The sequence below is a fragment of the Phaenicophaeus curvirostris genome, chromosome 7 (genome assembly GCF_032191515.1).
Source record: "Phaenicophaeus curvirostris isolate KB17595 chromosome 7, BPBGC_Pcur_1.0, whole genome shotgun sequence".
Classification (NCBI taxonomy): Eukaryota; Metazoa; Chordata; class Aves; order Cuculiformes; family Cuculidae; genus Phaenicophaeus; species Phaenicophaeus curvirostris.
The window spans coordinates 14,504,877-14,521,294 of NC_091398.1; the positions used below are offsets into that span (position 1 = coordinate 14,504,877).

Sequence of the window (16,418 nt, forward strand, 5' to 3'; positions counted from 1 at the left end):
TCAAGGGGCACAAACACCCCACGCTGGCTTCAGCAGAATGCTTGCTAATAGGACTATGGGACAAGAGTAACTTAGGATCTTAATGTCTGTCCATATGGAACCATAACAAATCCTTCTTCCTCCTTCAGACCAAGCAACAAGATCTGCACAGAAGCTCATCTCCATTAAAGCAGGACAGAGGCTGACTTTTTCCATGTACAATAAAAGCATAATGTCCAATTAGCAAGTGCTGCCGTTCTTGGTTTTCCTTTTTTTTTTTTTACAACACAGGTTGAGAAAGGTCAGCAGAGCTGGCTTGGTAGCACTGCCATGAATGAAGAATGAGATGTCTGGTAGAGGCAATGACATTCACCACTTCTTGTTCCAAGTGCCCTTTAGCAAATAGTGTCTCACAGCAATGTGACACAGGCAGAAGGCCTGTTTGGACAGAGGCTATGGCTTTAACCAGCTCCCATGGAAAGCCTCTGTTCTGTCAGCCCCCACACCTGCTACTGGGCCGCTCATGCTCCCTGCATCACTGATGAGATAAATATTATTCCAGTTGGTTTTCAATGCACCCCCTGGAGACTTTGGTCCTCAGGCCAGTGACAAAGTCAGTGGTCCTTGTAAGTGGCAGAGGTCCCTCAGTCTCTGTCAGTACACTGTGCAGTCCATCAAGGTTTTAGAAAGAAAGGAGAGGGTAGGAGAGGTACAGCGGGTCAAGTCAGCCCTCATGCAGGCACGTTAATGGGAGAGCCAGCCTGTCACATTTTACGGAGGCATTGCAGTTCCCCTGCTGTTCGCTCCCCATGAGCCACAAAGGCAATAAAAAAATTCAACAGGCCTTATGGTCAAGGGTCAGTTTAACAGCGTGACACTCCATTTGGTGGGGGAACAGGTGAGAGGGCTGGAAAGTGTGCATACCTGGAGGTACTCTTTGTTGCTGTCCACATTGGGGGTCCAGCCATTGTCATCACTGTTGAGTCGGCTCTGTTGAGGGGTCCATCGTCCATCTGAATAGGTGGAGGAGGCACTGATCTGCATGTTGGAGATCCTGCCAGATTCCATACCCAGTGGCATGTTGCACTGGAAGTCTGGAGTGGACACACATACATGGAGATCAGCTTACAGTCTCTGTGCTTCCCTCCCAAGCAGAAGGCAGCCCTGAACTATCCTCCCCACCTAACCCTGAGCACAGCTGTCTGCTGGAAAGATGAAGAGATCTGCATCATCTTACAGGTTATGTGTGCTAACAGATGGCACTGAAAAATTATAGATGGGGCAGCTTTAAGTTTGCATGGCCCTCTGAAAACGAATAACAGTCCACATCTTTCTCCCTTTTGCTACCGCCTTCCCCTCTACACAGTTCTGACACAATTCTGTCCCTCCCCTCCCTCCATTTCCACCAAGATGTCCGAAATGCTCTTGCCATAAAGTTCCTCACCTTCTTGAAGGCTGGAGGTGAAATCTAAGCACTGACAAGGCAAGGAGTACAAGCAGGCACAGCGAGAGTGTGTCTACTGCCATGCTGCTGGCTGGAACATCAAGGCCTGGAATGGGCAAGTCTAAAGATATTGTGTGCATGTGAGAGTATGGATGCATGGGTGTATGTGTCTGTGCATATATGCATGTGCTATATGTAGTATTAGGCCCATAGGAATTAACCAGTCAAGAATATGAAAGGCTCTGTTATGCTTTTATTTGGGTTTCCTCACTTCTAAGGCTTTTGAGAGTCACAATTAGCTCAATCTTACTGCACATCTCATACATTTATGGCAGCCATCCTGTAAAAACAATAGCAAAGAAAACATTGATAGGAAATACCGCACGGGCCCAAGCGTGCTGCTGCTGTAAACCAATGGGGCTCCACCAAACTCCCTGTGTTTTTAATGTGGCCAAGTCAACCCCAGGCTGAAATGATGGGCCAAGTTAAGATCTCAGAAGTATTATTAAAGTTTCAATTTACACCAGCATAAATAAAACCAGGCCTGGCCCTTTAGCTGCTTTTGACCTTGATTTCTCAAAGCTTTGTGAGCCATTAACATTTTATTTCCCAATTTTTAAAGAGTAGACTAGAAAGAGGATTAAAGAACAGATCAGCTGGGTGTGGAGACGGGTAACAGTGAAGAGCTCATGTCTGTCTGTAACTCTCACAGCCCCAGCAGAACATCTCTAACGCAGTCACAGAGCAAGAGCCTGTAACCTAGCTGCCCTAGTGCTACATAACCTCTATTCTACTGTGCTCTACATCATGGGCTTTCAGTGTTGGGTCAGCGCTCCCTCTCTTTCTCTGGAGCTGAGGGGTGTCCTGAAGGCTTCTTCTGTTGTATCACAGGTTCATTCCGAACAGAGGTTGAGAACTGCACCTCTGATGCAAAAATACCATGGGAAAACAGACTGAATCTTTCTATGCCTGCAAGCATTATGACAAAGAATCAAAATGCTCTTCGTTCTCAAAACACACAACTTACTTCCTCAATTCCACATCAATTTACCTCCCTTAATAAGGGATCTAAAACAAATTTTGGTTTGAAATTCTTAGTGCTTTAGGCATTTTTTAATTAGACAGCCAAGAAACTCCAGTTTGTAGTCTGGGGCTGTGAATTTTTGGAAAATGGAGAGAGTATTTTCCCCTGTGCTTTAATGAATCTGCTGCACCTGCTGGGCTGAAGTCTTCCCCTAAATCCTTTGGGCTAAGCAAGTGAAAAGTCAAAGAAAGGTCAGAAAGTGTGATTTTTACTAAAATCTCGCTTCTGTAAGAAACACAGTGCAACTGCTGTCTGCACTTCTGGTGGGGTCTGCTCCCTGAACTATCTCACTTTTTCATGTGCCAAATGAAAAACTTGGGAAAAACTAGTGACACGATCGTCTAAGTCATATGCACACGTTTCCAACTTACTTTCTGGGACTTCCTGCTGGATCAAGTAGTACTGAGCAGAGAAACCATCTTTAGCCACTGCCAGGTCCGTGTGGAAGGTGAGCGAGAGGACGCCGGTGGTTGAGCGGATGTCCGACGGCATCTTAGTGCCACAGTACCTGCCTATCAAGGGGCCAACTGCAAAAGAAAGAGCAACAAAGGTAACACCCGCTTTTCCAGTGGCCCCCTGGGTCACTTGCAGATCGGCATCACTCTGCAGCAATGCCTTAGCACGACCAATTGGGATAAAAGATAAGATCTGGGGATGGGCTATTTTTTACATCTGCTGGCCTGCTGCCATGCAGTATGGCATGCAGAAATATACACTGCAGCAGGCATTGCTTTGCAACTCCTGGGAAAATCTCCAAACCACCCTTTTTCTGTGTTAGTACAGACTAGAGAGGTTCTCCCAGCACTGCATGAACCCACAGCCCTTCCCCAACAGAGTGGTGGTATCTTGGAGTGTCTCATGGGTTTTTTTCAGATCAGTAGTTACAACAGAGCAGTAGTTTGGAGTTTAATACGTGCAGCTTTCTGCAGGTGCACCACCCCTAGAGCTGGCCATGGAGTGTCCTGGTGGCAGGCTGTATGCTGCAGCCACGTGTGAGGTTAGGCACCTTTGGTGCTTAGACACAGACTGTACAGCTTTGGGGCTCTGCGACACACCGAGAGGCTGAGGACAGCAGCGCAGCACCCTGTGGCTTACCCTGAGGGATGCCGTCCCAGATGTCCAGCCAGTCATACTTGCAGTCTCCTTCTCCTGCCTGCAGCGGGTCATGCTCAAGGTCGAAGAGCAGGAAGTGGAGGAGGATTTCTGTCTTTGGCTTGGCTATGATGGTGAAGACACAGTCCAGGTTGTGTGGATACTTGTCAGGGAAACCTGGAGACTCGATAGTGCCATTGGAGGCAGTGAAGTTTCTGGAGCAGTCCTCAGAGCCTGTAGTGGCAGGAAAAATCCTGAAGCCTTAGCAACAATGCAGATTAATGCCAGCAGCTCGACATACCGTGGAAACCCCATTTTGAGCTCAGAGGGGCTGCATATTCACTTCTGAAAATGTCCTGTAACTCAAGAGCTGTATGAATTCCTAAAAGGACCATGATGATGATTTTCAAAGCCTCCCACAGGTGGAGAGACACAGACTGTGTGTTCACTGGAGTGGAGAGCATGGTTCTAAATCCCTCAGACAACTCTGCAAATGTAACCTGTACCACCGCTGACCCCCACCTCCGACAATTACTGCAAAAACAGGACTAGGAGAGTGATCTTATCCCAAGCCACTGAAAGCCAAGGCTACGGTTTGGTAGTCCAGCACCCTACCATGCTCCCCACATCAGTGGTGGTGGCCCTGGTGGGGAAGACAGGCCACACCAAGCTGGAAGACCTGTGTGTACCGCCCCAAAGCCTGAGGAAGGACCAGCCAGCACACAGGGAGCCACTATACATGGTCCTCACTGCTGTGGCTGTCACCCGCCGGCCATGCTGGCAAAGGGCCACAGCAGCTCCAGGTCTGATGGAGAAGCCCTTGTTTTTTTTTTTTTGGGGGGGGTGCGGTGTAGGGACTGCCTAGGAAAGGCCGGAGAGGACTAATAGAGATGCCATCTCTTTGGAAAATGCTGTCTCCAAGGGGCTGGTCTCCTGAAACCTTTTCTCTGGCATGGACATCTGTGCCTCAGTTTCCTCTTGAGAAAATCTGGAAGCACAAATATTTACACAGTGAAAGGGCCTGGAGGAAGGTGCTAATGTCTCCACTGCGAGCTGGAAAGCTTTGGAAACCCTCAGGAACCCTGTGGCTAGCCTGCAGGTCCCCTCAGTCCCACACAAAGGATGAGAGGCAGCTCCAGCATACGTCCCCACTCCATTGCCATGCCAAGAGTGGGAATAATAGGGGGTATCTCTGCTTGGAGGAGGAACAGAGCCCTCTTTCTTACAGTCTGAGCTGTCCGCACCAGAAATGCAAGTTATTTCTATCCTTAAGGAAGACCTCTGCATGGTGAAGAGGGCAGACAATGTTGCCTCTTATTTATTGTTGACCTCAGTACTGGCCTCTGCTGTGGCTGGGCCAGCTCCGTGGCCCCTCTCAACCAGCCAAGGTGCCTCAGGGTGGCTGGGGAAAGGGGAATTTGTGTCTTATTCATACCACGGTGACTTTGAAACCTCTGTGCTGTGGAGACAGGACAATAGGCAACAGAAATCTGCAGCCTGAAGCTTTCAGAGGTGAAAGGGGATGTTAGGCTGCCAGCCACTGCTGCAACCCGGTGTTAGCATTCACAAAGGTTTCTGATTCCATTTCACAGGGGCACCCTCCTTCTCCTCTCCAAACCCTTCTGCTCCAGCTCTTCCAGGCAGCACAAGCCTTCCTGGGACTAATGGGAGACTTGTTATTCAATTCAGCATTAACCTACAGGAGTCAGGCCAGCAGCCCACAGTAATAGCAGGATCTGGGCACCGCATTATGCAGTGCCTAGCTGGAGAGCTACTCAGGAGAAGCTCTTAATTGACTACCTAATGAAGCAGCCAGCTTTTCTAGTGTGAACCTGTGGGGTAAAATACAGAGGCAAAAAATAAGGCCAAACACAAATCACTGCATAATGCCGCAAAAAGGGATAAGGGTGTAGTTCGTTCCAAATAAATAGGGTAAATAACACAAGCTCCAAGCTAGGGAGAAAATCAAAGACTAAACCCAGAGTCAGGGGCTGTTGTCCTCTAGAGACATGGAGAGAGACATAACTATGTCACTGCATTAGACAACAGATTCCTCCTGTGGGGCTCTTATCACATTTGGCATCTTTGTCTACAGTTTGGCTGATACCAGCAAACACAATGATCAGGTTTTTTTATATGGAAGCTGCAGACAATCAACGGGAGTCATGCTGGCTCTGGCAGCGTGGACCAGCCTGAGAGGAGACTTTGATGCCCAGGACGAAGAGCTCAGCCCAGCTCTGCCAAACTGACTCACAAAGTGAGCAGCAGGGAGGCTGGACCAGCCAGGGCAGGCGGCTCTTTTGTCAGCCCACAGACCACTAACTGATACCCATCAGGGGATTCAAAGACTGGTATGCAGTTGTTTGTATGCAGATAGCTTCTCTCTCACACAGTGATAAGGGAAATTTAGCACAAGGTGTGGAAATAGATACTCAGCTGAGAAGAGTCGTTTTTTTTAGGTCACCTTTAAGAAAGTAAGAAGCTGCAGCCACGCTGCCTTTACTGATGTGGACAATGACAATCCGATGACCTTTAAAGCTGGTGACACCCTTGCCGGCTATGCTGACAGCTCAGAAGCAAACATCGCCCGTGCCTGCCTGCGAACAAAAGGCACTGTTTGCTTGTACTGCGGTGCTGGCCCCGCAGCCAGCACTGCCCACTGCCCTCCCCTGGGAGCCCCGCAGGTGGGTGGGCTGGGGCTGCTCCCAGATCACAGGCTCATCCCTGTTCCTGTGCCCAAAACTGCCCTACTGGGCAGGATTTCATGGGCTGTGGCTAGAAGAAAGCATGGGTATATCAGGAGAGGATGGAGTGGCTAAAGCATTCTTCAGACCTGAGGGTAGCTCTGCATGGACCTACACAGAGGGCACAAATCTGGCTCCAACATCCACTCTCTCCAGAGCAGCTCCATCTTCCTCTGCCTCCTTCCCAGCAGCAATAAAATCTTATTTTCCCAAGAATATGGCCCTTTGCTGGTTCCCATCCAGGCAGACAGGGTTCCTGCTTGGAGTCCCTGCCCACAGCCCATTCTCAGCCTGGCTCAGCCATATAGAGCACTCCATATTGCTCTGTGCCTGAATCAGGGCACGGACCCGATGTAAGGACAAGCACAACCCAGCGCAGTCTGCTGGGCTCAGAGGGACAGTAGGTTCAGGAGAGGCAATGGGAGAGGCAATGGAAGAGGCAATGGAGAGGCACTGGAAGATGAGATGGGTTGGCAGTCTTCCCACCTGAACACAGGCATTCTTTGCCAGAAAACTCCAAGAGCCGAGTGAACCACTTAAAACTCTCTCAGGACTTGTCTGCATCCCAACCGTTAACAAAGAGCAGTGGTCAGCTGGCTGCATCACAACCGCTCAGTGGCTGGTTATACAGCCCAAGCAATGAGCACTTTCTTCATCCACCTGAAGCTCCAGACACCTACTGTCCTTACCCTTTCACAACAAATTTGGGGAGTCTTATTCCCATCCTCTTGCAGCAGAGAGTCCACATTCACATCTACCTGCGATTGCGTTGCAGGCTGCCTATGCACCTCTGCCCGCTGCACAGTTGGGCCATGGCCCCTTGGGCACTGGTGCTTGTTCTCCCTGCCTTCCCTTTGAAGAAGCTGGGTAAGTGACCCTGTTGTGCTCCTTCTTGGTTCTGCACCAGGCGCAGGCATTTTTTTCATGCTGGATGTGATAACATAAAAGCCATTTGATTCCAATGCACCACCAAAGAAATGTGGGTACAGAGCAGGCACCCACACCCCTATGCAAAACACGTTCTTGTTCCCTTGGCACAGCTCTCTCACCTTTGCACACAGAGTGGATTTTATTTTCTCAAGCCTCCTTCTTCCCAGACACACAATTCTGGCAAATATTTAGACAGAAACACTATTAAAAGGCCTTTGAGCAGCTTTTGCTTTCCTCAATAATAGTTCGGTATTAAACAGAATTATGAATAGCTCCTCTTATATCTGCCTGGAAAGGCACTGTCTCAGCCCTTGACAGCGCTGCTTACAGCAGTTCCTTGAAAACCAGAGCTCCCCATTCACAAACCTCACTTCCACTGAGTGAAAACACAGCATCATTGATCAGCCCTGAATTGCAACTCCACAGGAGGGGGAGCTCCACGCCTTCCTAACCCAGGCTAACTTAGCCCTAACATACTCTAACATACATGCCAAGGAGAAAAAGATACACATTTCTGGCCCCTGAATACAAGACAGCACTTAAGGAGAAGCCCTGCTTTCGATACCACACTATCCAAAAATGCACTATCATTCGCCACTAACATCTTTATCTGACATGTGATGCAAAAAGACTAGTTTAAATTTTTTTTTTTTTTAAAAAAAACAGCCCTCTACCTCTGGAGGACACACTAAAAGTCATACTGAAAAGGTGGCCTAAGAAATCTTGTGAAGATCATTGTGGCAAACAGCATAGGAGACAGGTACTGACACAGACACTCACCTGTCTTGTAGATCTCGTAGCGCAGGGAGAAGCCGGCACCTTGCCGTGCATAGTCTGAGGTGAACTTGATATAGAGAGAGGGGCCAGAAGAGATGATGGTGGGAGGTGCTATGTTCCCACAGTGTTTGCCCAGCAGGTCTGCTGCTTCACTGTCTCCATCTCGGATCTCAATGTAGTCGTACCTGCGGAGGCAGGTGAAATGGCAGTAAAACCATCTGTCAAGGAGTTGCTTCACGATTCCAGAACAAACACAAAACGCTTCTTTATACCTGTATATTTCACAGAACATCTTCTAGACAGGTACTACTGGGACCCTGTCACTCATACCACACCACACACTTCCCAGTGCAGTTTTTTCCCTTTTGCCTGTCTGGCTATGTTTAAGCCCCTTCTCCTGTAGCTCTTTGCATCATTAATTTTTCACAGCCACATCCACTCCAACTTCAGAGCCAGTATGCAAAATTTAGGACACAGTTTGCCTCCATTTCCACAAGAATCCTTCAGTATGGGGAGAAGCTCAGATACAACTCTTCCGGGGCTGCTCTCCTTCCTTTACTTCCCTCTTTAAGTGCCATCATGCTGCCTAGCACAGCTCAGTTTATTCCACTATTGAAGAGGAATCTGGCCAAGCATGCACCAAGCATTAAACGAATAGTCAGTGTTCAATCCACATGAGCACACAGCTAGTTTGTGCACTATCTGACACCACATTGGTCCTTTAACAAGTGTGGCTGGTACACGTACTTGGCACTTGGATAATAGTGCTGATTCTCTCCTATTAAGCTCTATCAAAGGTTTCTGTTTATGAAAAGTGCTGTATAAGAGCTGGGTGACCACATTCACTATTGCCTGACCTTTGTATACCCCATAACCACAACCTGCAGTGAAGAAACAAACAGCTTTTACGTGAACATCTTGTTCTTCTGCTGCCTTCTAACACCCACGCTCCTCCACCCTTCTTCTCCTCTCTGGCCAGGCATGCTGCTATTTACAGAAACTGCCCAATTCTCTTCCACTGTTTATTCACGTTGTATCAACCTGTTTGAACAACATGCTACAGCTCTTCTCACGGGGCCAGTGAGAGAAAAAGCATTTCCAGGCTGCCAGGAATCTGCCTTTCTTCTTTGTCACAAGATCTCCTGTTTGGGAATGGAGAGTTGAAAGGAGAAGTAGCTTGCTGGATACAGAATGATCCTCATGTGACTCATTCCTGTTCTGCAAAGCACACATCGGCAGGCAACAACCTCAAAACAAACTTACAGGCACTCAGCGTGTTCCTCCAACAAAGAAAGATGGCTGGAATGGCTTTGGTTTCACTCCTTTCTGGGACTAAATCAGGCTGAGTGCCAGAAGCAAAATGCCTATAGATAAAATCCTGTCTATGCCGGACCAAATACTCAACTAGTTGCAATCGCTCAGCCTTTAACTTCATTATAGACTCAACTGGCTTGGTCAAAGTGAAATCCAGGCGATCTTGAGAAGGAGCACTCGCACAGGAAGATCATTTGGCTGAGCTGGTGGGTGGACACACAGCAATGTAAATGAAGATTTGTTCCCTCTGCTCTCTCCTCTGCTCTGTGTGATTCCCTATCACCTCATGACCCCTTATTACCCTGACACTGTCCAGCAGCACCCTGCATGACCCCACTAATATGCATCATGTCTGGCTTGATCCCACTGCCTCCCCAGGGAGGAGGAACATAGAGGGCAGTGTTTGTGCTTCTTTTAAGCAGAATTATTTCCTCCGTGTTTGTCTATTTGTTTAAAGTAGTACTGAACAAACAGCAGGGACATTTTGTTCTCTAAATAACTACTTGGTCTCAGTGTGCTTGCAGCCTTTCCACATCGGAAGTACACATCTGTGCTGCAGGACTATCGGCTACTATTGAAACCGTGAGTATGTGGCAAAAAATTAATTTGGAGAAAACATTCATGGACTGTAAAAGCTGCCATTTGCATGGCACAGGCAGAAGTTAGCTGCGTCCCACACAATCACATCTGTGGGGTTACAACTCACCAACACAGTACACAGGTTCAACTACTTGACTGTAATGATCACAGCATTTGCTGTAGCCAACACACCAAACATCCTAGCGCTGTCCACATGACTCCTCAAACCACCCAGTGCTGCAGGAGCCCTGGCAATTTCAGAAGCGACTTCTGGATCAAGAAATATTTGCTTATTGAACGGGTGAATAACTTCCAATAATACATACAATTTGGGAATATTGCAATCTGCTCATGGGCAATCTGCAAATGGAAAAATAAAACAATGAATCTAGTAAGTAAATCATCAGGAAATATTTGCCTCTCTGAATTAAGCCCTCCTTGGCTTCATCCAAGCATCTAACTGAGCTTTCTCCTACTAGAGCTAATCCTTAATAAATCAGATGTTACAAACAACTAAAAAAGCCTGGGAGAAGGTCAGGAAACCATTTTTGCCAAATGTAAAATGAATATAAGTGTCTAAGAGTCTTCTTCCCATCTTAAAAAAATCTTGGCCCAAGCCTTCTGCTCCTCACAAGTCAAAACTCTCTCTTCAGGTCATATAAACAGAGTATGAACTGGGAGAGTATTACATTCAGGAGATAACTCCTGCCCAGATGAGCAGGAGCACCTACTTCCTCTCCAACACAGCAATTAAGCTTTAGGCTTTCAAAGTCAAACACCAAAGACGTCCAGTACAAAATGTGAAACTTTCAAACTTCAGCAAGAACGCTGGCTAATCCCTGCCACAGACTCTTTTGGCATCATATGCTTCAGTTGTGTCCATGCCTTGGCTCACAATCAAACAAGCTGATAAACCCCATTCTCCTCACGTTAGGTCACTGGCCATGTAAAACACTAGTTTGGCCAGATCTTCACTTCTCTTAAGCTTAAGCATAGTTCCAGACTTTTTTCTTCCCATGTGAAAAACAATAAGAAAAATTGGAAGGAAGAAAACCCAACGCTGGTGATGCTTTCTACTCTGACCATTTAATTTCTGCATAATTACAGACTAGGGCACATCTGGACGGGACACACTTATGCAACGATGGCACCCAAACTGTCTTGACCAGTGCCCAGCAATTCACTCACATAACCAAATCCATTATTTCAGTGAATGTGCAACAACATCTTTGTGGGCTGACCTCTCTGGTATTACCTCCGCTGGGCAAGTTGTCATCTCCAAGCACATTTCATGGCCTCTTCTCCCCATTTAGGCATTGCTCCAAGAAGCCAATCATAAATATGTGAGGGCATGGTGCGTCATCCATAACACACAAGGGTAGTCAATGTATTAACCAACCTCCTTGCAAAGAAGGTGGCTGCAGTTGGCTGCTCTTCCAGTGGCAGGGTATTTTCAGCTGTTGCTTGAGAGAGAAGGCCAGCCAGTTGGTTTGAAACTGCCTCAAACAGAGGTTTCCACCAGGGAGTTTCAAGGCAGAGAGGAAAAGCTGAAGTGTTTTTAACTGCCCAAACAATGGGGGGTTGAGAAGAGAGGGAAATGCACTGCTTAGATGCTCTTCTTGGAGCTGTTTAACAGAATTAAATGGAAAACGTACAATGCTTACAAACATTGCTGCATTTTTATTAAAGATTTTTAGTAGAAAGTGCTTTGCTGATGTTAAGAGAGCTTTTATAAACTAATTATAAAGCACTTCTATTGCCTATGTTACTCATGCTTGCTTGCTTTTTCCTCCAGTCAACCCTCTTTGCTTCACAGGCTTTCCCTTCTATTTTCCCCAAGTCACTTCGCTGCACACAAGGCTGCAAGGCACAATAAAAGCAAACAAGCCCCAGTTGCAGTAAAGATGAGAAGACCTTTTCAGTCTTTTTTCTGTTGTGAAATAGCTAATCTGCTCCCTGGCCACTGATATGCGCTCTACTGTCCCGCAGGCTAGCACACACCTCCCAGATGCCCACCTGGCACTGGTGACCTCCAAAAATGCTGCAACCCATCTGGGAGCAGTATCAGACAGCCTGCACCGTTCCTCTGGGTGATCCTCTCCTGAGGCACACAATTCAGCACAAAGCACAGTTTGGGGTCTCATACCGCAACACGCATAATCAACAAAGCCATCACCCCTCAGCCTCAAATCCTAAGAGATGCCGAGTCCTCCCCCACTGAAACATGCTCCAAGGACATTACAGGGACATTAGCTTAGGATGGAGAGAAACAGAAACAATAAATCATGGATACGTTCACCATCATAATGTAAGTCCTCCTGATACATAAACTTGTGCAAGCCTTGCTTCAAAGCCCGAGGACGGCTGGCTCCCCAGACAAAGCTCTGACCTAGCTGGCAGCTTTCTCAGTCTCTTTCCAGAGATGTGATTTGGAGTAGGTGAGGGCTCACAAACAGCTTAGCTTGGTTTCCAGTGCTTGCCAGGGCCAGAGAGAGTCACAAGGCTCTAACCTGAACTTCCCCCATGTTTAATTTGGAGCTGTTATTTATAAGCATTTCCACAGGGCTCATGACTGCATCTGGCAACCAGTAATAATGGGATCCTCACGAGATTCTGGGAGGTGGGAAGACTGAAAGGAGCAGTGGCTGGCCCAAGGTCACAAAGGAAGTTTGCAGTGCAGCCAAGAGTAGAAGCCAGCCTTGATTAGACAGATTATATTATATTGGAGGAGCCTGGCCTAGTCAGACAGAGAGAGACAAGTAAGTACTGACTGCAAGCCAGCAGCCCCAAATTTGGGAATGCCCAGTGCTGACTTGAGGCTTTGAGACCTCTGGTTTGCTTGAACCATATGTCTTGGTGCCTCAAATGCATCTTCTGAGAATACGAAGTGAAACTGCAATTCTAGTGAAGTTCAGCAGGCGTTAATACTCTGCAGGTAGCTGGGGAAAGGGATGGGGAAAACCACTTGGCCACAATGGCAGCTAGTAAATGCAATTATTCCCTTTGAAAAGGTGGCGCGTGGTTTGTTTCTCAGAAATTGTTATAAAAAGCATCTGCTTTTTAAAACATGCTCTAAGGAAAGGCTGTTTCTTAGAAATAACATAGCAGGTGCAGTATGAAGATAGTTAAGAAATGGTGAACCAGCAGCTCTGTGCTTGTTTTGCAATCAAGAGGTGGCTAGAATTCATGTCCATTACATGCTAGCTGGCTTAGCTGATTTTTCTGTGTCACCACCCATCTTCATGCTCTTTCATACACTGCTTTCACACCAAATCCTTATTTCATGGGTGGTTACGTTGTGAAAGACAAGAAAACTTTTCTGTGATGTTTATAGAATCTTGAGCAAAAGCAGGACATACCCTTCAAAGGTTAAATTGCTGCAGAAGCTACTGGGGCTTTTAAATGGTATTTTTTTATAGCCATGACAGCAGAAGCAAGCACCTCTGCTGTCTGATGAAACAAGAGCAATGAAGTTTGATCTTAGCTGCCAGCCCTTAATCAGAGTAATTAATTATAAATACAGCAGATGAATTGGATTCTCCTTTGACTTGAACTGGTTTTACAAATGTGTAACTCATCATTTTAAGGGTAATCACTCCTAATTTATCCTGGAGTGGGAAAAGAATCAGTCCTCATAGACACAGATCCTGATATAAATTTGTGCACAGACCTAGAAAGCTTGTATCATATCCAGCTTTAGCCACCTAAACCTCCTCTGCTCTCAGTGGAAGAAGACAACACATACTCATCTCAGGATGTAATTAATCATTCTTCTCCATTGAAGACAGAGGTAGTTTTAATCCCTCTTACTGACTGGACTGGGATTTTAGATGGCTCAACGCAGGAGAGATGAATCTGGTCTCAACTCACAGCTTGTGGGGCTGGTTTTGCCCATGCTGGGGCAAAAGATGCTCACAGAGCAGGCAGAGCTTGCCCTTGCCTTGCCCTGATGGAAAGAAATTACCCTAGCAACAGCAGAGAAAAATAGGCTAGCACTACTTTGAATCTGAAGGGATTTCACTGGATTTCAGTGACCAAAAATCTGATGGCAGCAGGGGGAGACAAGGAGGCTGAGGCCCAGGGATGGGGACATAATTGCTTAGGATTTCTTGCAAGTTTGTTTTGAATCTGTTGCATCCAATTACTTCTTGTGTAATCACAGTATTGGGTTTTGCAATCATTCCACTGTGCTTTGGATTATTTTCTTAACTCCTCAAAAATCTGACTAGAATTTCTGAGAAATGAGCAAAATCTAGTCATCCAGTCGAAGGGAAAAAAAAAAAAAGACAAAAGAAAGGAAAAAAAAGAGAGAGACAGAGAAGGAGAGAAAATAACCCTATCAGATTGGAAAACTTCTAAAATTCCCTGAAGACAAAAAATGGAAACTACAAATAGCCTCTGTTTATACTCCCTGGGTTGTTTTCACCCCTACAGAAGCATCTATGATGGGAAGTCTTTCAGCAGTTACTGTCAACTCATCTGGGGGAAAAAAAAAAAAAGGTAGCCAAAATTCATCTTGTGAAGGGAAGAATAAAACATAGCTCCAAACTGCTCCTGTGGCAAGTTCTGATTCAGGAGGGAATTTCAGCTCCTAGCATGCTGCTGCCCTCCCTGAGAGAGAAGAGCAAAGGCTCCCCCGCGGCTTTGCATTTCATCCTCAGGCTGCCTTCCTTCAAGCTGTGTTGCCAGATCGCTGGGGAAAGGCGCGTTGGAGTAGAGAAGTGCTCTCATCTGGGGCATGTCTGGAAAACTGTTCATTATATAAGAAAACAAGATGTGCTAATGTGCACTTTAGGGGTTTTTTACAGGCTGTTGTTCAGGAGTTACACATAGCTGTTTAATTTTATTTCCGTCTTTGAAATGGTCTCTACAAATGCCTCACCCTTCTATCTTTAACTGCAGGGGTCTTTTGTTGCAAGATGACTTTGGTATTCTTTGGGGGGAAAAGATGACAGTGAAACCCAGAATAAAATATATAAAGCATGTTAAGAATAGCCCCCCTTTCCATGGCATTCTGCCTTCTGTTGCTGCTCTAAGGGAACTGAAGCAACTCACAACCTTTTCATACCTCAGAATGCAGGACACTTGAGAAACTGCATTTGCACTTTCCTCCTTCTGCTACAATCCATCTGTGGAAAAAATTAGACTTTGGTTTCTATGTCATTTTACTGTCACCACTCACAGGCACTTGATCACTAAGAGAAAGAAAAAAATGTATATAATAAAAGATAACAACCACAAGAGGAAAATTTGCTGCTGAAAAGCAGCAGAGCAGGTAGAAGGCGGGGGCAAATGCTTACTTTGCTTCCTTTGCAGTGGGAGGAACAGGCAAACAGGCTCCCTGATGGGATCCAGTGCCCAACAGCCTAGGCAGTAGATGGAGACCAGTTTGGGCCAGGCTGGCCCTGGTGGCCGAAGGTCTGAGGACTGGGTGGCAGGTGTTTAAGAGGATTAATTGATGCTCACCTGCTCTACTGTGTCAGCCCTGTTCCCAGAGAAAAACACCCGCCACGAAGCCGTAGCAAGGGATGACCCATCACACCTTGCTGGCACAGTATCCGTCATGGCCTTCCTCACAACATGCCTTGAACAAAAGAGCTGGTAATAACTGGGATCAGATGGGAGCTTTGCAGCTTGGCTTTCCCCATATCACTCATTTGCACTGGCTTTTTTTTCAGCACAAAACCTAAACAAACACCTCATTAAGCACTAACTGTGTAAGGGAGGTTGCAAGAACACAGCCCTGACCAGCCCACCGTCGTGCTCCTGGCTGCCTACATCCCTTGCTAATGATGGATGGTCACTCTGGGACTGGCCCACCACAGGACGGCTTCTTGACCCCACAGTTTCTCAGCCACAGACTGTTCACAGCCCAACTCCTGCCTTAGCTGATGCAAAGCTTTGCTGCCAAGGCTGCCCTGCAGCCCCTGCCATTTGGGCACTTCCACAACAACACGACCATGCCAGCTTGTAGTAAAAGTGGTTTCTGGAGCAAACAGCACATTAAAACTACTTGTTCCCTCCTTGCCTGCTACATAGGTAGCACAGCATCTCCTACATCCTTTTCCCCCCACTTTCAGCTCAAGAACCATCTGAACCGAGCCTCATCAAAGGTCTCAGCATAATCAGTGCCATACACACACCATGCCTTCCTGTGTGTTTGCAGCAGGAGTGGCCTCCTATGTGGGTCTTGGAGGCAGCAGTCTCTGTTTGGGGGTGTGGTAGGTATTAGCCTGGTTGGTATCCCTGAGGTGAGCTCAGCCTTGCCTGGGACAGCAGGTCGGAGAGGCAGCCATGCCAAGACGGGAGATGTAGACAAAGATGAGGGAGTGGGCTGCTGCATGAAGCTAGTTGCTACTTTTTCTCCTTAATGCACTCTGGCAACAGGGGGATGGCTGCATCCCTGTTACTCCCACAAATAAGGGCCCCGCCACTGCTTTGTTCAGGAAGATTTTCTTTGAAGCAACCCTTTGTG

General features: G+C 46.9%; 1 protein-coding gene across 6 annotated transcripts in view; it reads right to left on the reverse strand.

The window, feature by feature from the left end:
• The window catches only part of NRP2 (neuropilin 2), an 88,993-nt gene that overhangs the window by 52,482 nt on the left and 20,093 nt on the right, over positions 1-16,418 (reverse strand). For all 6 annotated transcript variants that reach the window (XM_069860953.1, XM_069860950.1, XM_069860947.1 and 3 more), the window contains exons 3-6: positions 8,054-8,235; positions 3,603-3,833; positions 2,879-3,034; positions 904-1,073 (exon numbers count right to left, since the gene is read on the reverse strand). In XM_069860953.1, coding sequence (XP_069717054.1) covers positions 904-1,073; positions 2,879-3,034; positions 3,603-3,833; positions 8,054-8,235 — 739 coding nt within the window. The remainder of the gene's footprint in view (positions 1-903; positions 1,074-2,878; positions 3,035-3,602; positions 3,834-8,053; positions 8,236-16,418) is intronic.